The sequence below is a fragment of the Leopardus geoffroyi genome, chromosome A2, assembly GCF_018350155.1.
Source record: "Leopardus geoffroyi isolate Oge1 chromosome A2, O.geoffroyi_Oge1_pat1.0, whole genome shotgun sequence".
NCBI classification, from domain to species: domain Eukaryota; kingdom Metazoa; phylum Chordata; class Mammalia; order Carnivora; family Felidae; genus Leopardus; species Leopardus geoffroyi.
Genome location: NC_059331.1, coordinates 18883843 through 18908685, shown reverse-complemented (window position 1 = coordinate 18908685; position 24843 = coordinate 18883843). Strand labels below are relative to the sequence as shown.

Sequence of the window (24843 nt, the reverse complement as noted above, 5' to 3'; positions counted from 1 at the left end):
GGAAGGCAATGGGGGGGGGGGGGAAGAGGCTGGGAGCAGGTTCACAGGTATTGGTCTGTGCTCAGTGCCATGAGGATTGCTTGGGCTGAGAGTGCAGATCATCCTTTACCACTGTGTGTTCCTTGATTGTGGCGGGTCTTCCGGACTCTAGAAATCCTTATGGATGGGGAGTCCTTTCCTGGGCTTGTGCCAAAGAATAACCTCTGGGCTGCTGTTCTAACAAGTCCTGTTGAACAAGAACCCTTGTCTTGACTTAGGCATACAACTGGAGGCCACCATGGGGCAACCACCGTAGGTAGAGACCTTGCCCATGGCCAAAGTGGGCTTCCCAGAGTTGGGGAGAGGGTGCAGGGTGGGCATTGCACAAAGGTTCTATGCTACCCTTTGTGTTGATTCCTCCTCCCTGTGAACAACACCTGTGCTTTCCACATAGGCTCAAAGAACTTCACTCTGGGTCTAATTCTGGTGGAAAAATAAGCTTTATATCACGGGGCTTTACAGAAGGTTTCTTCTGGGGAGAGGGTATTAACACTGCTAAAAAAGAGTTAAGCATGAGAACTCATAGGAAGAATTGTTCCAGCCCTGACTTGCCCAGGTGAATTCACCAGGGATGCTGCTCTTACTCAGGGAGGACTCCAAAGATAACTTCTCTGATGTGGAAATCAGAAAAAGGGTTTGTTAGTCACTGTTCTGTGAAGCATCTGGGCTTCTAAAATTCCAACCCTAGTACAGTTCGGAGGCATGCTGATCCTCTTGGGAGCTAAGAGCTAAAGTCAGGGTACAGGCCTTGCCACCTCCAAACTGAGGGATCATCATGACTTGCTTGAATAAAGCCAAGAGTGAGCTTAGGGTGTCCTGAGTGGTTAGACCTGTGTCCATCTTTCTAAAATCACCCAGAGCTGAGGACTGAGAGGGCGGGAACTACGGGCTTCCAGGTGTACGGCTGAGCACTGCCCAGAGCCCAGGGGACTGCTCCTCATCGTCCCATTCCCCTACAGCTTCGGTCTTCTCCACACTCCCGAAATGCAGAGAAGGCTGCCCTGAGAGAATAGCGCCGTGCCCGGCGTTCCTGGCACCAGATCTGGCTTAGGAGCATAATGCCGTGTCTTCCTCCAGAAAGGGGAACGGCTGGCGGCGTGGCTGCTGCCGCTACGTGCCAAATCCTTAAGGGAACCACTAGACAGTTACCGCTGACAGACCCAGGTTCGCGCTCAGCCCCAGGATTCTCTACGGCCGTTAAGCCCTGCCCCCTATGGTTCGTCCAATCGGGACCCAGCCTTCAGGCTCCGCCTCTACCTTGCTGCCACCACTTCCGGTCCACTCCCGGAAGTCCCGCAGTGGAGCCAAATTTGAAGCCTGCGGAGAGGCGGGGACGGGGGTGGGGGCGCGGTCGCAAAGCTGGACCCGTCGAGGTTTCCTTGGCTGCCTGACCCCCTTAGGACCAGTCATCATGCCTATCCGTGCGCTGTGCACCATCTGCTCCGACTTCTTTGACCACTCCCGAGATGTGGCCGCCATCCACTGCGGCCATACCTTCCACCTACAGTGGTGAGTGACTGCTGTGTCGGGGCTGGGCGCTCGGCCTAGTATGGCTACAGTACTGTGGGGTGTCGGGTCTCTGGGCGGAGCCCAAACAGGTGATTAAGACGGAACTAGATGGAGCCCCAAGGTAGATTCCCCACCTGGGCAGAGGCAGGTCAGGGCAGGCTTCCCAGAGGAGGTAACAACTGAGCTGAGTCCAGGGTAACAGAGTTGGCTCAGTGCGGATAGAGTAGAGGATTTCTTGGTCAGCTTGCAAAGTGATGTGACCTCAAAACTATTAATCTGGTCGGAGGTGAATTTTTGCTGTTTTTTTATTAAAAAAAAAAAGATTAAAAAAAATTTTTTATATATTTATTTATTTTGAGAGAGAGAAAGCAAGCAGGAGAGGGGTAGTAGAGAGAGAATCCCAAGCCGACTATACGCTGTCAGCACAGAGCTGGGTGCTGGGCTTTATCTCCTGAACTGTGCGGTCATGACCTGAGCGGAAATCAAGAGTGGGACACTTCACTGACTGAGTAACCTAGGTGCCCAACTTTTGCCAAATTAATGAGCCCTTTTATTTGTTTGAGATAACGTGGTAGGCCTCTGGCTATCCGATTTGTTATGGTTTGCTTGATGGTTTGGGATAATTCTATCCAGAGTCATCTCCTTGGTCAGACACTCCAGAGTATTCATTGATGCCAGGTAACCCAAGTTAACATGGAAGGGCAAGGAGGTGCTCCCTGGTCAAGTCCTGCTGTCCCTATAGGACCGTTCTGTTGAATGTACAGCTGGTGAGGAAAGATTCCCCCAGCAGCTGTGAACTGGCTGATTCAGAGCTCCTATTTAAAAATTGAAATATAATTGACATACTATATTATATTAGTTTCGGGTGTACAACATTTGGATCCAATAGTTGTATACATTACTTGATGCTTACCACGATAATCGTAGTAACCATCTTTCACCATACAACAGTTATTACTGAGCATATTTCCTATGTTGTACTTTTCCATGACCTATTTATCTTATGACTGGAAATTTGTACCTCTTAATTCCCTTTATTTCACCCATCCCCCCGCCCACCTTACCTCTGGCAACCACCAGTTTGTTCCTTGTATTTAAGAGTCTGGTTTTTTGTTTGTTTTGTTTTTTAGATTCCACATAAAAGTGAAATCTCTGACTTATTTCATTTAGCATAATACCCTCTAGGTCCATCCATGTTGTCACCGATGGCAAGATCTCATTCTTTTCTATGGCTGAGTAATATTCCAGTGTGTGCGCCTGTGCACGTGTGTGTGCATGTGCATGTGTGCACAGGTATGCTATGCCTTCTTTGTGTATCTATCAGTGGACGCTTGGGTTGCTTCCATACCTTGGCTATTGTAAAACCTTCTTTTTTTTTATTGTGGTAAATTATACATCACATAAGATTTGCCACGTCAACTGTTTTTGACTATCGCAAAAGTTTATTTAACAAAGAATTTCAATATGAAAATGTACATGACCCAGTTTTTCTATTATAGTAAAATGGACCCTTTGGAGAGGGGACAAGTGGAAGCAGTTGATTTCTCTGGTGAACACAGCCTTTGTTTATACTCGTTCCAAGACTTCTAATATGATTATACTGTTCCCTCCTATTACCACCATTCCAGTATTGTTCTGTTGCCTGCTAGTTATCATCTGCACACATTTATCTATCACAAGATTCTTATAGGGATCAAATCCCTGCAGCATTCCTTGGACATATCTGCCACCATTTAATTTCAACGATAACTTCTTGTCCATAATTCTTTTTTTAATTTGGGAGGGTGAGCTTTGCTCATGATGTTTAATTGGTAAGCTCAAAGATGCCTTCCATTTTAACCATTTTTAAGCGTACAGTTCACTGATATTAAATACATTCACAATGCTGTGTAACCATTACCACTTTCTATTTCCAGAACTTTCCCATCATTCCAAACAGAAACACTGTACCAATTAAACAACAATTCTCCATTCCCTGTTCCCCACAGCTCCTGGAAACTTCTATTTCACCCTTTGTCTCTTTTTTTTTTTTTTTTTTTTAGTTTATTTATTTATTTGTTTGTTTATTTATTTAGGGATAGAGAGAGCAAGTGGGGAGGGCAGAGAGAGAGAGAGAGCAAGCGAGCAAGAATCCCAAGCAGGATCTATACTGTCAGCACAGAGCCCCATGTGGGGCTCCATCTTATGAACCATGAGATCATGACCTGAATTGATATCAAGTCAGAAGCTTAACCAACTGAGCCACCCAAGTGCCCCTTTACACTGTTTCCTTGAATTTTCCTATTCTAGGTACCTCATATAAGTGGAATCATACAATATTTGTTCTTTTGAGTTTTGCTTACTTCACCAAGCATAATGTTTTTAAGGTTAATCCATGTTGTAGCATGCATCAGAATTTCATTCCTTTTATGACCAAATAATATTCAATTATATGGAAATACCACATTTTGTTTTTCTCCTCATCTGTTAATGGACCTTGGGTTGTTTACATGTTTTGGCTAGTATGAGTAATGCTACTATGAATTAGTGTAGAAGTATCTGTTCGAGTCCCTGCTTTCATTTATTTTGGGCTAAACCCAGAGGTGGAATGGCTGGATCAAATGGTAATTCTGTGTTTAATTTTTTGAGAAACTGCTTTACTGTTTTCCACATCAACTGCACCATTTTACATTCCCACCAACAATGCGCAAGGGCCCTATTTCTCCACATCCTGGTCAACTCTTGTTATTTTCTGTTTTTGTTTTGTTTTTCATAATAGTTATCCTAATGGGTGTGTTTTTTGTTTGTTTGTTTTTGTTTTGTTTTGTTTAGTGTGTGTGTTTACAGCTGTCTCTTCCCTCTTAGTGTGCTTTCAATGTATTCTATAAATTTTGGTATGTTGTGTTTTCATTTTCATTCATCTCAAGGTATTTTCTGATTTCCCTGTGGTTTCTTCTTTGACCCATTGGTTGTTTAATAGTGTGTTGTTTAACTTCCACATATTTTGTGAATTTTCCATTTTTTTTCCTGTTACTTATTTTCAGTTTTGTTCCATTGTGATCAGAAAAGATACTTTGTGTAATTTCAACCTTTTAAAATTTATTAATACTTGTTTTATGACCCAACATATGGTCTATACTGGAGAAATATTTCATGTGCACTTGATAAAAATGTGTATTCTGCTATTATTGGGTGGAGTATTTGTCTGTTGGATCTAGTTGGTTTATAGTGTTGTCTAAGTCCTCTATTTCCTTATTGATTATCTGATTGTCCTACCCATTATTAAAGGTGTGGGGTATTGACCTCCCCAAGTTTTATTGTAGAACTGTCTATTGTTCTCTTTAATTCTGTCCAGTTTTCTTTCATATATTTTTGGTCTTTGTTGTTAGGTTCATATATGTTTTTTATTTATTTATTTATTTATTTATTTATTTATTTATTTATTTATTTTTGAAAGAGAGAGAGAGACAGAGAGAATGAATATGGGAGCAGGGGAGAAGGGCAGAGGCAGGGGGAAAGAGAGATCATTTATTTTGAGAGAAGGGAGGGCAGAGAGAGTGGGAGAGAGAGAATCCCAAGCAGGCTCTGCACTGCCAGTACCGAGACCAACACGGGGCTCTGTCTCACGAACCGTGATATCATGACTGGAGCTGCAATCAAGAGTTGGAGGCTTAACGAGCTGAGCCACCCAGGTGCCCCTTTTAATTAATTAATTTATTTTTGTTTTTGTTTTTTGTAACTTAAAAAAATTTTTTTTAATGTTTATTCATTTTTGAGACAGAGGGAGACAGAGCGCAAGTCGGGAAGGGGCAGAGAGAGAGGGAGATGCAGAATCTGAAACAGGCTCCAGGCTCTGAGCTGTGAGCACAGAGCCCAATTCAGGGCTCGAACCCACGAACCGTGAGATCGTGACCTGTGTAACTTTTTTTGATATAAAGTCTATTTTGCCTTACAGTAACATAGCCACTTCAGCTCTCTTTTTGTTACCATTTTTACTTATCCTGCTTGGGATTCATTATATTTCTTTAACTTATGGAATGGTTTCTTCAATTTTGGAAAGTTATCAGCCATTATTATTATCTTCATGTATTGCCTCTATCCCATTATCTCTTTTCTTTTCATATTAGTTTCTTATTTCTGTTATAACAAATTACTACTAACTTAGTGGTTTAAAACAGCACAAATTTATTATGTTGTAGTTCCAGGGGTCAGAAGTCGAAAATGGGTTTACTGGGTTATAGTCAATGTGGGAATATACCTTTCTTGGCTTATGGCCCTGTTCTCCCCATCTTCAAAGCCAGCAGGGTTACATCTTCAAATCTCTTTGTATGACTCTGACACTTAACTTAAGGACTCTTGTGATTACATGGGGGCACACCTGGATAATCTCCCCATCTCAAGATCCTTAATCACATCTGTAAAATTACTCTTGTCATGAATGGTAACATATTCACAGGTTTGAGAAATTAGGACATAGACTTCTTGGGGAAAAGGCATAATTCTACCTAATACTTTCTTTTTGAAGCTCCTTATCATATGTATGCTAGATCTTCTCACAATATCTTCTATATCTTTTATAATCTCTTATATATTTTTCTATCTTGAGGCTCCATGCTCAACATGGAGCTTGAACTCATGACCCTGGGATCAAGAGTTGCACACTCTACTGACTGAACCAGCTCGGCACCCCCATTTTTCCATCTTTTTAATTCTCAATGTTTTCTCTAACCTATCTTTTTGTTTTACTAATTCTTCAACTATGCCTAAACTGCCATTAAACTGATCCATTTAATTATTGATTTTGGCCACTTTTTTGTTTTAGAATTTCTTTGGTTCTTATTAAATTCTGCCATGTCACCTTTTATTTTGTAGTTCTCTACTGATATTTTCTTTGTTTCCCATTGATTGATAGATAGATTGATTGATTTTTAATTTATTTATTTATTCTTGGGAGAGAGAGAGAGCATGTATAAATGGGAGAGGGGCAGAAAGAGAGGAGGAGAGGGAGAATCCCAAACAGGCTCCACACTGTCAGCGAAGAGCCCAATGTGGGGCTCAAACCCATGAACTGTGAGATCATGACCTGAGCTGAAATCAATAGTCAGGCACTTAACCAACTAAGCCAGGTGCCCTGTTTTTTTCTTTTTTTTCTTTTATTAATGTTTATTTATTTTTGAGAGACAGAGAGAGCGCAAGCAGGGGAGGGGCAGAGAGAGAGGGAAACACAGAATCTGAAGCAGGCTCCAGGCTCTGAGCTGTAAGCACAGAGCCTAACGTGGGGCTCAAACTCACGAACCGTGAGATCATGCCCTGAGCCAAAGTTGGATGCTTAACTGACCGAGCCACCAAGGCACCCCCTTTTTTTTCTTTTTTAAAGTAAACTCTACCCCCAACATGGGGCTCTAACTCACAACCCTAAGATCAAGAATCACATGCTCTACTGACTGAGCCAAACAGGTACTCCTCTAATGATATTTTCAGTTTTGATTTTTATTTCTTTAGTATAATGTGTTATGTTGTATATGACAATTCCCACATCTGAAGTCTTGCTGGATATGTTCTGGTTTGCACTTGTAATGCTCTTTTCCTTGTATGACTTTACTTTAAGAAAACTAAAGCATTTACTTTATGTAAATGGAGTCATATGCAGTATACCTTTTTCGTATCTGGTTTGTCTTCCTCAATGTTGTGTATATGTGATTCATCTGTAATATTGTTCCTAGTTGTAGACTCATTCTTTCTCGTTGCCATATAGTATTCCATTGCGCATGGCTAGCTTTGATTATATCTTGTACATAGCATATGAATTTTTTTTTTTTTTAAGAGAGAGTGAACGAGCAGGGGAGAGGGGCAGAGAGAGAGAATCTTAAGCGGGCTCCATATTCAGCATGGAACCTGACGTGGGGCTCGATCCCATGACCCTGGGATCATGACCTGAGCCGAAGTCAAGAGTCAGATGTTCAACCAACTGAGCCACCCAGACACCCCTATGAAAAATTATTTATAGAAAAACTTTGAGGCCTGGGATGATGGTATCCCAGAAACAGAAAGACCTCTGTTTCTCCCTGTTTCCTGGTGGGAGAGTCTACTAGTAGGAGACTAATTAAAGTTTAAGGCTTGAGGTTTTGTTGGACCACTCAGATAGACGATGCAAAGCTGGACAGTATTTTACTTTTACCACTACTTGCATTTACTTCTAGTTTACCCTTACTCTGAAAGTGTAGCCCTTGGGAATCCTAGCTTAAAGTGGGTGTGTTATTAGAATCCCTATCTCTGAGGGATCCTGTGCTTTGACTGCTGCTCTTTAGTCCAAGCCTAGAATGTTGACAAAAGAGCAGCTGAGGGGTAAGGAGGGCCACACCAACAGGGCCAAAAAAAGGGACTTGTCCCAGAGTGCTTGTCCCAGTCAGGCCTTATGGGATGTGCTGTACCACCTGTGGTAACCGCCCTCCTATGTGGGCAGGCTCTGGGTCAAGAAAGAACAAGTCAGACCCTGTTGTGGTTGGGGTGGCTACCTGCTCTATGTGTCTCTACCCAAGCAAAGGCTCACCAGTCTGCTTTTCTGCTTCTCATTCCAGCCTAATTCAGTGGTTTGAGACAGCACCAAGTCGGACCTGCCCACAGTGCCGAATCCAGGTGAGGGTGGTGGGGTGAAAACACTTCAGCTGAAGATATCTTTTACTTGCCAGGAAGCAGAAATAAGGAAAGATCTCTGAAACTGAGCAATATCTGACCTTTTTGGACCCTCATGGTTTGAGGCTGATCAAACCTTACTTGTGCTTTTGAGTGGCTCAGGAGGCCTGCTTATGCCTATGAGTAGCTAGCAGGTGGACTTATTGCCTGGGCTAGTCTTCACCTAGGTAAATCTGGCCTCCTTCTCTACCTTTCCCCATTTCCTCAAAGCACTTAGAGCTGGGGTATCTTTTGAGTAGTTACCACATGGGTTTGTGGTGACATGACTTTAGTAACCACCAAAGTGGTGGCGCCAGCTTAGGGAAACTATAGGGTTACAGAGTTCATCTGATTCCAAGGGAAGTGTTGTGAAAAGTTGGGCCTGAGAATAGGCCTGGCTGCACGTTAGGTTGCATGTATATCCCTGTCCTTGCACGTGACCCAGCTATATACTCATACTCTATCTTGTCCTTCTATCCAGGTTGGCAAAAGAACCATTATCAATAAGCTCTTCTTTGACCTTGCCCAAGAGGAGGAGAGTGTCTTAGATGCAGAATTCTTAAAGGTACCTGGGATTTATGTCATTCTACTGAACTCCAAGCCCCTTGAGAATTTACTTTCTGCTCCCACCCAGGGTGGGTACCTAGAGTGTCACGATGGAGTCTGGAGGGAGATTTTGTAGAGGTTTCAAGGCAGAGGGGAGGAGAGCAGAGGAGAAGTGATGATAAGACCAGTCATTGGAGAAATACACTGTTAGGGAAGAAGGAAGACTGTTTTCTTTAAAAAAAAAAAAATGTATTTTTTTTAACGTTTATTCATTTTTGCGAGACAGAGAGTGAGTGGAGAAGGGGAGAGAGTGGGAGACACAGCATCTGAAGCAAGCTCTAGGCTCTGAGCTGTCAGCACAGAGCCTGACGCAGGGCTTGAACTCACAAACCGTGAGATCATGACCTGAGCCGAAGTCAGACACTTAACCAATTGAGCCACCCAGGCGCCCCTGAAGGAAGGGAGCCTCTTGACTGTGAACCTTCCCTTTGGGATTTTAGAGTAATTCCCAACAAAGGCCAAAATATCTCTCCTGAGTTTCTCTCACCTTGCAGAGGTTCTACAGCCATCCTTCCCAGCCCACTTTGCTGCTTGGACAGATTAGAAAACTCTTCTAGTCCCCACAGAGAAGATGTGTGGACCCACTATTCACAAACATGGCTGTGCCTCAAAACTGTGAGAAAGCTTGGTGTATATCCAGGTGACTGAGTCTTTCCCAGATCAGGAATAGAGGGCAGAACCCCTGGAATCAGGATGTGAGCCCACATTGCTGGGGAGAATGGGTGGATTCCCTCCTACACTTATTCCCCCAAGTCCAAGATTTAGCTTTCTTTGTGTACCAGAGGGCTAGATTGGTAGAAACCTCTCAAGAAAGTGGGATTGGGGTTCACAATGAACCTGGACTCTGAGGGTTAACTTGCTGGGCATCTGTCAGTCCTGGGTTCATTTGGCTTTGGGCTGGGGTGGGGGGTGGGGGGTGGATGATGTCCTTGGAACCTTACTGCTTCAAGAAGGTAGAGCTTTTGTGCTTAAAGCCAACATGTTCATTGTCATGGTAACTGCTCCTGGTTTTAAGCCGCATCCTCCCTGTGATAAAGACAACAAAGGCAGCTTCGTTTCTTTCTGGCTTTCAAAGCCAGGTCTAGGAGAGGGAGAGACAATGTCTTGAGTAGTTTGGAGCAAGGGCTTGGAAGGTACCCTGCCAGGTATAAAAAAAAAAAAAGCCAGGGGACTTGGGGGAGCTTTGGGTTGGTGTCTGTCCTCTGCAGCCCATGCATGCCCTTCTCTACCCACCACTTGCACTCTAGGATGTTCTTCCCACAGTGACCAGTCCAGCTACCAAAAGCTTTTGCCCCAGAGTCCTGGGTGGGGATTTTGACACTAGGGGGCTTATCCACCCACTGGGGCTGGGCTTTAGTATTGGTCACATGTAAAATCCTGAGTCTTATATTGACCCGGGAAAGGTGATCTGGAGGAAGATTTGCCTGGATTCCATCCAGCTACCATCCTGAACCCTTGGCCAAGCCTTTCAGTTCTGCAGAGCCTGGTTTTCCTGCTTATGCAGTAGGTACTTCTCTTGCCTATGGGGGTGTTGAGTGCTTTGAATTCCTGAATGGAGTCTGGGCTCAGTTCTGCCCCAGCCTCTCAGTGGTTCTACGGCAGTGGCTGTGTAACTTATGCACAGGCTTTGAGAGGTTCATTTGACCCTCAGAATAGTCTGGTTAGAGCCTAGCACATGTGAGGTTTCATCCAGAGATACAAAGTTGTCCCAGCTCACCTACCTTATTAAGGTTGGGAGATTCATGGTATACAGAGCCAGCTTAGAGCTTGAAGAGAAGTAGATTGTGAAGCAAGGGTGGAGGGAAGGAGTGATGACCCAAGGTCCCTGGGCATCCCAACTCTGTGTCCCTGGTGAGTGCAGCTGAAGCCTGGAGAGGGGAAGGGCCAGGCCAACACAGGGCCAAGGAAATGATGGAATCCTTTGCTGTGAGACTGATCACACAGGTCCAACTTCACTTCTCTTGCCCCTCTTCTGCCTCTCTCCCTGTCCCAGGGTCTTCTACCAGAGATTATTTTTCTCCACCTCACCTACTTTTCAGAAAAGTACAGAGATAAAGCAAGATGTATCTCTACACTGTTGGCTTAGCTTGGCTGTGACATACAGCAGGGTCTGTGCCTCCCTGGACCTACAGACCTCATTGTCCCTTCCTGGATCTCCCTTTATGCCTTTTGGGGTGCTGTGTGGAAGCCAGCTATGATGCCTTTCTATTGCTTATTGTGGCTATTGCCTTACAGAATGAACTGGATAATATCAGAGCCCAGCTTTCCCAGAAAGGTGAGTTAGTAGGAGATAGGTGGCCCTGGGAAGTCCCTGACCCAGGTCCTGAAGGGAGAGATCCTTGGGAGGAAGGCCTCCAGTCTTCTGGTGAAGCTAGGGGCTCTCCCTGCTTTGTATTTCCAAGAGTTTTGCCAGGTCTTGTGATTGGCAGGAAAGGAAAGGAAAAGGAGGTGCCTAAAGCTGTCCATCTAGATTAGGTGAGCTTCTTCTTTTTGTCTGAGGCTTTCTGCCCAGGACCCAGGCCGGGAGGGAGCTACCTAATGGGACAGAGTATTTGTAGGAGAGGGTTTGGCTGGAAACCTGATTGAGTTCTGAGATGATGAATTAACTCTACCCATGGGAGTGGGGAGCAGTGAAATCTTTACTCAAGTAGTTCCAAGCAGCAGAAAGAGGGTCTCATCCCCTGAATGAAGAAACTCTGGCTCAGCTTCCCTGGTTTGGTGCATGCTAGAGAGAGAAGCGGGCCACCCAATTGCTGACCTGAGACTTTTCCTTACTTGGCTCTGTGGTGGGGGGCTGGAACCTAAGGTCTAAGGTTCTTATGCTGATGGGTGAATGGACCTTCCCCTCCCCCACCCCCCACTCCAGAGAAGGAGAAAAGGGATAGCCAGGTCATCATCGACACTCTGCGGGACACCTTGGAAGAGCGCAACGCCACTGTGGAATCTCTGCAGAAGGCTTTAGACAAGGCCGAAATGCTATGCTCCACCCTCAAGGTTGGTCCTCAGGTTCTGTGGGCACAAGTTGGTTGGGAGATATAGCCTGGTCCTGAGCTCACCACTCTGGGCTTATCTTTGTCATTACCTTCATTTATACAGTTGTAAAATGGAGGCAAATCCCTTTTCCCCCAGGCCTCCCATATTGTGCCCATCCAGCCTATAAACAAAGAGCCATATTGGCTACACTTCTGGATTTTGTACTAGGTAGTTCGGACAGGTGAGGACTTCCCAGGGCTTCTTGGAGGGGCTGCTTAGCCAAGACCTAGGTGAGGCTGGACCTTGTTTCCAAAAGTGGTTTGTACTCCACTGATGAAGCCAGACCAAAGAACCTTCCATTAGCACTCTAGTCCTTGGCTGGGTTGCTCTCTGGAGCCAGATCAAACAGCATCCCAGGGAGGAGCAGGGGCCCTTTGAAGTCGGCTGTGCTGAGCTGACCAGGCAGATCAAAGCCTGCAGAGCAAGCAGCTCTAGACCCAGATGAATTTTGTATCAGCCTGGGTTGGTGAGCCTCTTGCTCTCTAAGGGGCATGAGGCGATTGATCTGAACCCACAATTGATATGCTGGCCTCGTAGGAAGGAGCAGTCCTTGCTGGATGCCATTTGTAAGGGAAAGGGAGCCATCTTTGTGAACAGATAGGGCCCCAGGTGTTCGTTGTCTCTGTTCCTGCTTGGTGGCTGGGCTGGATCACATGGCCTGGCCAGTGGGAGGGAAGGAGTGAATCAGTACCTAGCTGCACAGCAGGAGTCTTTGATGGCATTCCCAGGTCAGAGATGGAGTGGTTTGTGCTGAGGACAGCCTGGCCAGCTGCCTCTGTCTCGGCTCTTCTATCCTGGTAACTGTCCATGGGTCTAGATGGTGGATAGCGAGGCCTGGATCTGTGTTTCTTCACCTTCCTATACAACATGCACCATGAGCCCTTAAGCCACAGGACCTTGGCAGCCCACAATGGGCCTGTAGATGGTTGCAGTGGGCTGTGCCTGTGATAATATATCTCAGGAGGAAGCAAGCAGAGAGCTAAGGAAACAGTTGGCCTAAGGCCTCGTAGCAGAAAAAGCACAAACAGAGGGGCCCAGGCGCCTTCCTCCCTGGGGGCTGGGGACACATGGTTATCAGCATTTTGAAAAGGAGACAGTTCTCCTGATGACTTTAGCCATCGTCCCTGGGATTGTCCAAGCAACAGGTATGTATGGATGTGTGTGTTCTTCAGAAACAGATGAAGTACTTGGAGCAGCAGCAGGATGAAACCAAACAAGCACAGGAGGAGGCCCGCCGGCTCAGGACCAAGATGAAGACCATGGAGAGGTGAGCTTGGAGCTAGGGACTGCCCTCTGCCCTTGCTCCTGTGGCTCCCAGGTGGCACAACTCTCAGGACTACAGGGGGATTGGGTCACCTCTGTGGTTCATGTCTCTCCATAGGCCACATGGGGCTCAGGCCAGCTGGGTATGGGCACAGGTCTCCTTGCTTGACCTCTGCTTCCCATGGGGGCCCTTGCCTCACTCCTCCCTGTTCTGTTGCCTGTGGCCTGACAACCTGGCAGGTTTTTTGCTCCAAAAACCTTTCTCTACGGATTCCTGACCTTGAGGAGCTGTCAGCACCCATTCTTCCCCAGCAGCATCCCTACAGCTGTGTTCAGCTCTGCTGTGGGGCCTTTCTTTGGATAGACCCGCCTGCTAGAGCATGCTGGCAGCTCAGGCTGTTACCATAGCAACAACAGCAAAGGGAAGCAGAGCTGTACTGGGTACCTACCCATCAGCCTCCAGATTTTAAATGCCGTGGGTTGGGTGTTTTTCAGGATTGAGCTCCTACTCCAGAGCCAGCGGCCCGAGGTGGAGGAGATGATCCGAGACATGGGTGTGGGACAGTCAGCGGTGGAGCAGCTGGCTGTGTACTGCGTGTCCCTCAAGAAGTGTGTACTCTGGCCCCTCTGACCCAGCCCAGGAGCTAAGCCACGGCACCCAATCCGTCTGCTCTCCATCTCTTGCAAAGCAGAGCAGGCAGAGTTAAGGGGCAAGCTCAGGAGCTATGCTGCCTCAGTTTGCACCTTGACCCCACCTCTCACAATGTGGCCAGGAGCCAGTCTCTTAGCCTCTGACCCACAGCTTCCTGAATGGAGATAGTAATAATTTGCCTCATAGGGCTATTGAAAGAATGAGTGTGAATTATAAGTGTTATTTCTTTTTATTTATTTATTTTCTTAACGTTTATTTATTTTTGAGACAGAGAGAGACAGAGCATGAATGGGGGAGGGTCAGAGAGAGAGGGAGACACAGAATCCGAAACAGGCTCCAGGCTCTGAGCGGTCAGCACAGAGCCCAACGCGGGGCTCGAACCCACAGACTGCGAGATGATGACCTGAGCCGAAGTCAGACGCCTAACCAACTGAGCCACCCAGGCGCCCCTATAAGTGTTATTTCTAAGAGGGTCGGCACCACTCTCTGAGCTATATAAACCCCATCATGATAAATGGAGCCTATTTCCCATCAGCATTTACTGACTCTGCCTGATTTACATCAGAAATTTGGCTCAGATTCTCCACTATCATGGAGGTGAGACTGGGGGAAAGGGACAACTTGGCTGACAGGCATGGGATCCCAGATATCTCCTGTGAGACCCAGATGAGGTAGGGAGCCTCTTTGTGAGACCTTAACAAGGGCAGGGCTTGCTGCGCATCCTCTCAAATCACCGGTGCCTGCACGACAGACAGGGGATAGAGACTCCCCAGCTCTCCTTGCAGGACCCCCCAAAACATTACCCTGTTGCGCTCAGGTGTCAGAGTAGGAATGAGAACCGGCCTAGGGGACAGCCTGGGCTTTGTGTTTGCTTGGTGCTGTGGCTCATTCTGACCAGCAGCATGTCCTATTCTGACATCTCTTTTCCTGGTCCCCTTGTAGAGAGTATGAGAATCTAAAAGAGGCACGGAAGGCCTCAGGGGAGCTGGCTGACAAACTGAAGAAGGACTTATTTTCTTCCAAAAGCAAGGTAACAGTGGGGAGCAGAAGATGAGGGGAGAGGTGGCTGTCCTTTTGTCATGCTCGTTCCTGTCTCCTGAGCAAAGCCATGGGGCTGGATGGCACAACGGACTCCATGGGGCTATTGGGTGACTCACAGAGACTGGTTACTGGGCCTTACTGGGCTCTGGCTCTGGCTCTGTGGCTGGCCCACCAAGGCTGGCAGTTCACACAGGGCTCTCCCCCAGTATGCGCACGGTTACACTCCCCTCTATTCTTCCTGGTTCCTAGGCACCTCTTAGCTGGCTGGAGAGCACAGATCCCTAAGGTGCCAGTGTCCGAGGCCTATTTTTGTACCAGGCCCAAAGTAGGAGGAACCTACTTGGAACCTGGTTCAGTCAGCACAGCTGTTTTATTTCTGGGCCCAGTGCATCCGTGGACTATTGGGCATAGAACGAAGGCCTTGTTCCTGGGCAGCTCCAGATGGACATTGACGGATTAAAGCCCTGCCCCACAAGGCCAGAGTCTCTCCTTGTGTCCTCAGACTCTTCTGGACTCTGGGCTCCTACGAGCATGCACTAGGTAGCAGCAGGTGGAGGCAGAGCACAGGGCCACCTGTTGGCTTGTCCTTTACTCCCTACACTTTCTTACAGTTGCAGACAGTCTACTCTGAACTAGACCAGACAAGGTTGGAGCTGAGGTCAGCGCAGAAGGACTTACAGAGTGCTGACAAGGAAATCACAGTAAGTGACATCCCTGGCCAGACGGGAATGAGGAGTATTTTGTGTGTGCTCCAAAAGCCTGGGAACCTGTGCCCCAGTCAGTGGCAGTGGTTGTGGGTTCCCTTTATCTTCCTGGGTCAGAGTGGGTCAGGATATGCACTTTGACCCTGATTTGGAGCCTGGGCCTTCTCAGTAGGGGACAGACAGCACCTGTCTTGTACCTATGTCCCCAGGGTCACCAGAGGGGAGGCTTCCCCAGAGAGGGGTTCTGAGGCTGGGTATTCCTGGCCTCTTGAGCCTGATGTTGGGGTTCAGATCTTGGTCTGTTCCCAGGATGCATGTTGCTCGTGTCCTTGGCAGTCTCTCCAGTCTTGCTGCCTCAGCCTCCCTTTCACACTCTTCTCTTTCCTTTCCCAAGAGCCTGAAAAAAAAGCTATCGATGCTGCAGGAAACCCTGAACCTGCCACCAGTGGACAGTGAGACTGTCAACCGCCTGGTTTTAGAGAGGTTTGTTGACCTTCTGGGGTGGTCATAAGCTGGAAGAACTCTTTGGTAAGGGTCTTCACTACTCCTGGCTTTGGTCGGGTGGGTGGTCCATGTGGGCCTGTAGGCTGTGAGCCTCCTGCCCTGGGACACAGCCAAGATTTGGTGGGAAAACAGCTTTGAGGCAAGTTCTGGGCTCTAACGAGAGGCCAGGGTAGGCCATAGGGGACCTAGGGATGGGCAGGGAAGGGGAAGGGGAAGGAGCATGGACTGTCTTCAGGAATCCTGTTTATGGAATGCTTACTGAATGCATCTGTCCACCCCAGATTCTGAAACAAACACGAAACCAGTCACCAAAATAATTCCCCTATGGTCTCAGGAATGTGTGCATTAAAGCTTCCAGCAGAGGGAGCCAAGAGGCAGGGGGATGGGTGTCCCTGCCAGGACTGGCTGCCCATTCCTCTCTGGGTGTTTCACAGAAGCCAACTAGATGAGAGCATCAGGGATGTCCTACCTAGCTGCCCAGCTGATGCCCCAGACAGAAAGCATGTAACCCAGCGTCCCAGCCTTGTATTTGAGCCACTTTTTAATGTCCTTTGGAAAATCTTTATGCTCCTTCCCCATATCTGATGAGTTGCTGGAGTCTGCCCATTTAACCTCCGGGGTACTTCCTGATCTTACCCCTTACCACCACCCCCACGTAAGGATTGTGACCCGTCTTCCTGCTCCTCTTGTCTGCCCAGCTTATCAGCCCCTGGGTATCACATCATTCCTCCCCCACCAAACACTCCCAGACCTTCTTGCACTATGCCAACACACTCTTAGAGCCAGCCTGGGGGCTATAGTAGATCTTTAGGCTTCAGCCAAATAATACTGTCAAACCAAGCAGAATATCCCTTGCCTTCCCATTTCTGGGCCTTTTTGTATGTCAGCTCCTGTCCACACTGATGGGTCAGTTGCCCTGCAGAGCCTTCCCTAGCCTCCTCAGCAGGAGTAAGCTCATCCTCCTCTGCACAAGTAGTATTTATTTAGATGTTGTGTCAGGTGCCATGGGCCACAGAGGTGCTCTAGAGTCTTGCCAGAGCCTGGACCACTCAATACATACACACCCAGCTATGAGTAGACTGGGAGCCACATCTTAATCTGTGTCCCTCACCACCAGCCTCTTTACATGCACCATCTTTTCCCTACACCATAGCATCTGCACAGAGGAGTGAGTGCCAACAAGCCAGCTTCTCATTCTCATTGGACCTTTAGTTCTTCAACCTTTGCTTTCTTTCTTACCTCAGACCTTCCATGTCTCTTTATGGAGCCAGAGCTGCCTGCCCACCCCAGCTTGGGTTGGACTGAGAAATGGCTGTGGGGATGTGATGGGCACATGACTGACGGTGAAGTCCAGTGTGTGGCTGATTTTGATGAACTAGCCTGTGTGTCTGGTCCTTCCTCTGCACTCCACCCTCAGAGCCCATTGGCCATGCCAGCTTGGACCCCCAGGTAGCACAAGGGCCCTGTCAGAAGCTTGACAGTTAGGGAGCTGATAGTCTCAAAGACCATCTCATGTGTTCAAACATTTAGAATTTAAGCTTTCTCAGCAGGAAGTAAAAATTCTTTTGCTAGGATATCACTCAAGGCTGCTATCTACAAGCTCCACGGTGCTCCCTACACTTCCCATTTGATGGTCCTCAGGGTGTTTCCACATGCTTGTCCTCTGTATCCAGCATCCACAGTGAGGCACGCCTCCAGGCTCCCAGAGACTTTGCATACTTGCTTTTGCTTACTTTCTTTACCACTCCAGGCTAGAGTGAGGCCTAAACTTCCATAACAGGTTCTTACTGAGTGCATGCTGCATGTATGGCCCTCTCGGTTCTCTTGGAGCTTGTGTTCTGGTGGGATAGGCAAGCTGGGGGCTTAGATGGCTAAGCCCCAAAACCCCCTGACCACATACTACGACAGGCCAAATCCCATGGCAAGAAAAGTGGCGCTTGTGCCATTTGTATCTAGAAGCTTCAGTGAGGGGTGAGCCCTGGCTCAGGGATGAGGCACATAGGAGCCACCAGGGCATGCAGCTCGGGCTGGCAGGGGGTTGTCGCATGGCTGCGGAGAGCAGGGTGTGATGAGGTTTATTGACCCTCTGGGGTGGTAGATAGTAGCAGAGGACTTGCTGGGGTTGGTAGATATTGGCAGAATAACAGATACTACAAAAACGTTGTCATGAGTGCTCCTGGCTGCTGCTTTATGCTGTGGATCCCAGTGGGGGAAGCAAAACAACCAGCATGGCGTTGGTTTGAGGTGTATTTGTGCAACCTTTGTTTTCACTTGCAGGCAAGAGAGGGTAGAGCGTTCAGGGACCTGGCCAGGGAAAGGAAGAGAGAGTCTAATCTTCCCACATTGCTTACCCATCCAAATCAGTGTAGGTAATTCCCTTTTCTCCAATCTGCATGCCCCATTGGGCTCCTGGCCAGTGACTAATACCCTTACAGTGCATCTCCTTGTCCTTGAGCGATGGGCGTAGGGCTTTGGGCAGCCCTGAAAAGGTTCCTTCCTAAGGGAAGGAAATAGGGATGTTCTTGGGGCTGCCCTGCCATTCCCCAGAGTTTTCTGACCACAGGATCTAGGGAACGCCACCAGGCCTGCATGGGCTAGAAAAATCCTATTGGCTGCAATTTTCTTTTTTTCTTTCTCTCTCTTTTTTATTTTATTTTTTTTAATTTGTTTTAATATTTATTTATTTATTTATTTATTTATTAAAAAAAAATTTTTTTTTTCAACATTTATTTATTTTTGGGACAGAGAGAGACAGAGCATGAACGGGGGAGGGGCAGAGAGAGAGGGAGACACAGAATCGGAAACAGGCTCCAGGCTCTGAGCCATCAGCCCAGAGCCCGACGCAGGGCTCGAACTCCCGGACCGCGAGATCGTGACCTGGCTGAAGTCAGAGGCTTAACCGACTGCGCCACCCAGGCGCCCCATGTTTGTTTATTTTTGAGAGAGACAGAGACAGAATGCGAGTGGGTTAGGGGCAGAGAAAGAGGGAGACACAGAATCTGAAGCAGGCTCCAGGCTCCAAGCCATCAACACAGAGCCCTTTGGGGGCTCAAACTCACAGAGCTGTGAGATCATGACCTGAGCCGACGTCAGACGCTCAACCAACTGAGCCACCCAGGTGCCCCTCTCTCTCTCTCTCTTTATTTATTTATTTAAAAAAATTTTTTTTTCAACGTTTATTTATTTTTGGGTCAGAAAGAGACAGAGCATGAACGGGGGAGGGGCAGAGAGAGAGGGAGACACAGAATCGGAAACAGGCTCCAGGCTCTGAGCCATCAGCCCAGAGCCTGACGCGGGGCTCGAACTCCCGGACCGCGAGATTGTGACCTGGCTGAAGTCGGACGCTTAACCGACTGCGCCACCCAGGCGCCCCTCTCTTTTTTTAAAGTTTATTTATTTAGAGAGCAAGCGCGGGAGGGGCAGAGAGAGAGAAGGGGACAGACAGAATCCCACGTAGGTTCCACACGGTCAGCACAGAGCCTGATGTCGGGTTCGAACTCATGAACTGTGAGACCATGACCTGAGCCAACACCAAGAGTCACTTAACACTTAACTGACTGAGCCACCCAGGTGTCCCAGAGTTCTATATTACTTTTTATTATTTTATTACTATTATTTTTTTTATTTTTTTATTTTTTTATTTTTATTTTTTAAATTTTTTTTTTTTCAATGTTTATTTATTTTTGGGACAGAGAGAGACAGAGCATGAACGGGGGAGGGGCAGAGAGAGAGGGAGACACAGAATTGGAAACAGGCTCCAGGCTCCGAGCCATCAGCCCAGAGCCGGACGCAGGGCTCGAACTCACGGACCACGAGATCGTGACCTGGCTGAAGTCGGATGCTTAACCGACTGTGCCACCCAGGCGCCCCTACTATTATTTTTTTTAGAGAGAGTGCACAAGTTGGGGAGAGCAGCAGAGGGAGGGAGGGAGAGAGAGAGAGAGAGAGAGAGAGAGAGAGAGACTGACTCTTAAGCAGGCTCCACGCTCAGCACAGAGCCTGACACGGGGCTCAATCCCATACCCTAGGATCATGACTTGAGCCAAAATCAAGAGTTGGATGTTCAACAAACTGAACCACACAGGTACCCCTCATATTACTTTATAAATGCAACATATGAGCATTTCCCCATGTTACTTAGTTTACTTTCCAGAAACACTACTATAATATCTGTATCATAGTCAAGCTATGAAAGTGCCAGCTCCCTAGGAGAGTCATTTTGACCATTTCCAATATTGGGCTATGTGCCATCTACATCAATCTGTGGTCACATCTCTGGCCCCTTGTACTGCATTCTGAGAGTTGAGGCTGTTTGGTCAAAAGGCAGTAACCTTTTGTTTGTACACTTGGGTTTTGTGTGTGGTTTTGCTTGCTTCCTTCCATGTCTTGAAGACTTTCACTGGTCCCACTATGGTGTGAAGCACTAAGCCAAGTGGTTTTTTTTTCTGTAGAGATTCAGGCTTCCTTGCAAGGTGGCCCTGGGCCATGTGTGGGCTCCAGACCCCTGGAACCAAGCCATCTCTGATGCTGCAGAGACTGTTGTCCTTCTGAACTGCCACGGTGGTCCAGAGTAACCAGGCCATCTCTGCTTATAGCCCAGCCCCTTTGGAAATGCTGAACCTGAAGCTTCGCCGACCAGCCTTCGGTGATGATATTGACCTCAATGCCACCTTTGATGTGGACACCCCTCCAGCCCAGCCTGCCAGCATCCAGCAGGGCCGTGCCAAGAAGCTCTGCCAAGAGATAGCCCAGTAAGTGGTAGTGCCTGGCCATGTCCACAGCCTGGAGGCAGGATGACCAAGAGGTCTCTGTAGGCCCTGCCATAGTTGCTCTGAGTGGCTGACAGGGCAGTGAGGGTCACCTGGGGTTGACTATTACTTTGGTTCTAGCCACCTCTTCTTCCCTTTCCTGAGTACTCACTGTGGGCAAAGCCCTTTTCGCTTCTTTCAGTCATCACTATCACCCTTCAAGCAAAGGTGTTGGGATGTGAGTTGGAGAGAACACAGGGGTCCCAGTAGGGGCAGGTCTAGGTTGATGGTGTTGGGGTATGTGTGTACTCCCCATATCTTGAATGCCTGCCCACCAGAGTCCTGAGCCAGGGACTCTGAAGTTCTTCTTCCATTGTGTGCCTCTTGGGCTCATGCTTGAGGACCATCTCAGATCATGGTGCCCAGGGCCCCATCATCTAAGGGGGTAGCCCACAGGGGCAGGCTTGAGAAGCTGTGGGGAGCTGTAGTGGGATGGGCAGGACCTGCACAAGGGACCCAGTGGGACTGGGAATGGGGAGGTTGTCTCCTTGGCCACACAGGGCGAGTATAGTTCATCAGGAAGACAAGAACTACTCCCCTACGTACATGTAGGTATATGCTACTCAGGTGAGGGGGTCAAGGGCTGAGCGGTTTCCTCCTAATCAAAACCTTTGGACGTGAGAGAAAGAAATTGAGGTGTTAGGCAGTGAAAATGGAAGAGGCCCAGGGAGAGAGCAAAAGGGAGAGCCAGCTGAGCTCTTCACCTCTCCCCACCCTCAGGGGTGGAGGTACCCGTGCTGTATAGGGCCAGGCCTGGTAGCAGTGGGAAGCAAGCCTTGGGCATGTGGGCTGTAGTCACAGGGCCTGTTAGTGCCTGCTGCACACCCTGGCTTCTTCATGTTGTCTTTTCTCTAGCTGTAAAGGGTGAAAGTGGACACCTGGGGCCTGCAGACTGCCAGGCCTTTTAGAGACATTTTTATCATCTTGAGGGCCTGCAGTGAGTGTGAGGGAATCCAGGATGCTGCCCCCTTGGATCAGCCTCCCCAGAGCCAAACTTGCAGCAAGTGGAGAATCTTCCCATGGCTTTCATGTAGCCTCACCACAGGCTATAGGGACAGGAATGAAGGGATCCAGAGTTGACAAGACTGACCCTGCCCTTGTCCTCATGGCTATGAGAAACCACAGGGTCAGCCTTTAGGTCACCCTCCTGCTACCCCCTCTGGGAAAATACCAGGAGAGGGTATTCAGCTGTTAGTGTCCCCAGGGATTGGGTGGAAACACTGTGTCTAGCTCTGGAGCTATGAGTGAAGGGCCGGGGCTTGGGGCCATAATTCATTATACCCCAGACTGTGCCTGCACAGATTACCTAAGAAGATGGCCTAGCCCTGTGTTGTGAGAGTACTTGATAGACTATCTACTGAGGGTATTGTGGAGATGGTAGCCCCTCTCTGGGCAGACAAGGCTAAGTCTGAGATCACGAGGTGCCCTCTGCCTATATCAGAACATGACTGGCTTTCCCCGTGTGGTTGGTGAATCAGCTGGGCCTCCAGCCACACATAGAACCCAGGACATAGTGAGGCACTTGAGGCCTTGGGGAGGATTGGAATTGGCTTGGCCCCGAGTGGAAGCCACAAAATTGAAAAATGGTCCAACTTCCCATTCCTCCTCCACTCTGGCAGCTGTTCACAGACCTGCACTTGGGGTGGGGCTCACTGAGGTGCCTTGCCCAGCACAGCCATTACAGCAGCAATGCCACATGGTGGTTCCCCAAGGGCCATGTGCTGAGCCTGGCTCACCAGGCCCTATATCTTGCTCACCTGCCTCTTGTCTTTGTGTCTTGCTCTCACAGCTCTCCTGTTCAGGACATCCCCAAGAAGATGCCCAATGACCCCAAGCAGGTAAGGTTTCCCTGAAGAAGTCAGGCAGTCACCATCCAACCCTTGCCAGAACTGAGTGTAAAGCGGGACTTCTGAAAGGGCAGGGTGTTGCCAGAGGCCTCTGACTCCTGGCCTGGGGCTAAGACACTATGGAGCCACCCTGGGAACTCTATTCATTATCCTATCTGCCTCCTGGTGAAGCATCAGAGATCCTGGTCCTGCTCTACCACCCCTACCCGCCCCCTCCTTTGCTGCCATCTCTCTCGTCAAGTCTGCCTTTGGGGACTCCCCCACCCCAGGAGTCCCAGCTCTCGCTGGGTGGCCAGCGCTGTATGGGAGAGCCAGATGAGGAGCTGGCTAGTGCCTTTCCTGTCTTCATCCGGAATGCTGTCCTAGGCCAGAAACAGCCCAAGAGGGCCAAAGCAGAGCCCCGTCGCAGCACAGATGCCGTGAGTATGGCTTCCCACAAGTGGCAAATGCCAGCCCTCTGGGCGGGGGAGGGGGACAGTGGGGGGCCAGCTTCCTAGCTTCTTAACCTGGCCCACTCACTTCTTCCTTCCGCCTTAGGTAAGGACTGGCTTCGATGGTCTTGGAGGTCGGACAAAATTCATCCAACCTGTATCCTTGTTCTGTGGCACTGGGCTGAGCTGAGCTACCCACACCATCCCTCACCTGTACCCTCAGACCCTAGCCTGGCAGTGGCTGCAGCCTCAGGTGTGCAGAGCCTGACCTCGCTCAGTATAGCAGAGCTTCCCCCCTCCAAGTCTGAGCCTTTGCTGCCCTGCATTCAGTCTCTTCTTTAGGCCTCTTCCTTGACATCTTCTTCAGACTGACACAACTATGATCCGCCCACTGCCTGTTAAGCCCAAGCCCAAGGCTAAGCAGAGAGTCAAGGCAAGGACAGTGCTCCCTCCCTCCCAGGCCAAACTGGACACCTTCTTGTGGTAGTGAGAACAGTGAGTCTGATCAGTGGCCAGATATACGCCTCCAACTTATAGGCCTGGACTGGCTCAGCAGGAGGTTTTGGGGGCATGGCCCCTCCTCCGGGACCAGCCCTGAGGGCAAGGGTAGATGAAAAGATGGGGATGAGGGTGAGGCCCAGGAACTGTGCTTTTCCTGAACTTACCCTGCCCACCCCCACCATACTGGGTCTACCGTACTGGGCCTACATGTGGTTGCCGATGTGAGACCAGCAGGACCTGCTGTCTGTTAAAGGCTCTTGTGTATAGCCAGATGTAGCCGGGCTGCTTCTGGTTCTCCAGGTCTTTTGTTGACTGTATGGACCAAAGTGCTCAAGGCTTCTCAGGCAATTTCAGCCTGCCCATGCTTCTGCCAGCTTCTGACTTGCTGCTAGGCATGGCCGGAGCCAAGCAGGGTGGGGAACGAGGGGATGGTGGTGGGAGAGGATAGGGGGGAAGATTTCTATGTAAAATAAAAAAGATAGAATACTTTCTTCCTGGCTCTGGGAGTGTAAATTTGCACCAACACTTTAGAAAACCATTTCGCATAAGTTTCTTTTTTTTTTTAATATTTTTTTTTCAACGTTTATTTTATTTTTGGGACAGAGAGAGACAGAGCATGAACGGGGGAGGGGCAGAGAGAGAGGGAGACACAGAATCGGAAACAGGCTCCAGGCTCTGAGCCATCAGCCCAGAGCCTGACGCGGGGCTCGAACTCCCGGACCGCGAGATCGTGACCTGGCTGAAGTCGGACGCTTAACCGACTGCGCCACCCAGGCGCCCCTCGCATAAGATTCTAAAGTGGGACCTTCACCTCGGCTCACACTGAGAAATCCTATCCTTAGGCATGTGTCCCCTCATAGGACACAGGGAGACTCCAGCAGGAATGCTATCACTGCAGTTTTGTTCACAGCCTCTAGCCTAGGCACAGCCCAAATGCCATAGGCAGGAAAGCAAATGGGTAAACAGGTATAGCCATACAGGGGGCTCACAGCAAGCAAGACAAATAATCAGCGACCTTTGGGTCTTAACTTCAAGAGCACTTTCTCCTAGAAGACTTCCTTTCTTGACCTCTAGCTTGGGTGAGGCCTCCTAAACTTCCCTCTCTGACTACTGCATGGGAGTTCATCTGCCTCTGCAGGGCCCACCATGGGCCTGGCACAGAGAATGAGGGTGAGTGCCCTCATGGTTCAGGCTGAGCATGCCCAGCTGCCCCCAGTACATCTGGAGGAGTGAGCCTCACAGGGAGGAAGTAAT

The 24843-nt window shown here is 48.6% G+C and overlaps 2 protein-coding genes across 3 annotated transcripts; one reads left to right on the top strand and one right to left on the bottom strand.

Moving 5' to 3' along the window:
• Positions 1-88: 88 nt before the first annotated feature.
• LOC123607504 (TRAF interacting protein) lies at positions 89-24080 on the top strand. Of its 2 annotated transcripts, XM_045496893.1 has the most exons (15): positions 89-1548; positions 8106-8163; positions 8681-8764; positions 11041-11080; positions 11672-11799; positions 13011-13105; positions 13597-13710; positions 14696-14783; positions 15406-15495; positions 15893-15981; positions 20598-20753; positions 22600-22648; positions 22927-23076; positions 23195-23245; positions 23456-24080. In XM_045496893.1, the coding sequence occupies exons 1-15, from the start codon at positions 1253-1255 to the stop codon at positions 23573-23575; spliced, it is 1608 nt and encodes a 535-aa protein (XP_045352849.1). In that variant the 5' UTR covers positions 89-1252; the 3' UTR covers positions 23576-24080. The 2 variants fall into 2 exon arrangements, with proteins under 2 accessions (XP_045352849.1, XP_045352850.1); XM_045496894.1 differs by lacking the exons at positions 11041-11080; positions 11672-11799.
• On the bottom strand, positions 2939-3436 carry LOC123607506 (small nuclear ribonucleoprotein G-like). Its single transcript, XM_045496898.1, has one exon. It carries the CDS (start codon positions 3307-3309, stop codon positions 3115-3117), a length of 195 nt encoding a protein of 64 aa, XP_045352854.1. The 5' UTR covers positions 3310-3436; the 3' UTR covers positions 2939-3114.
• Positions 24081-24843: the final 763 nt, after the last annotated feature.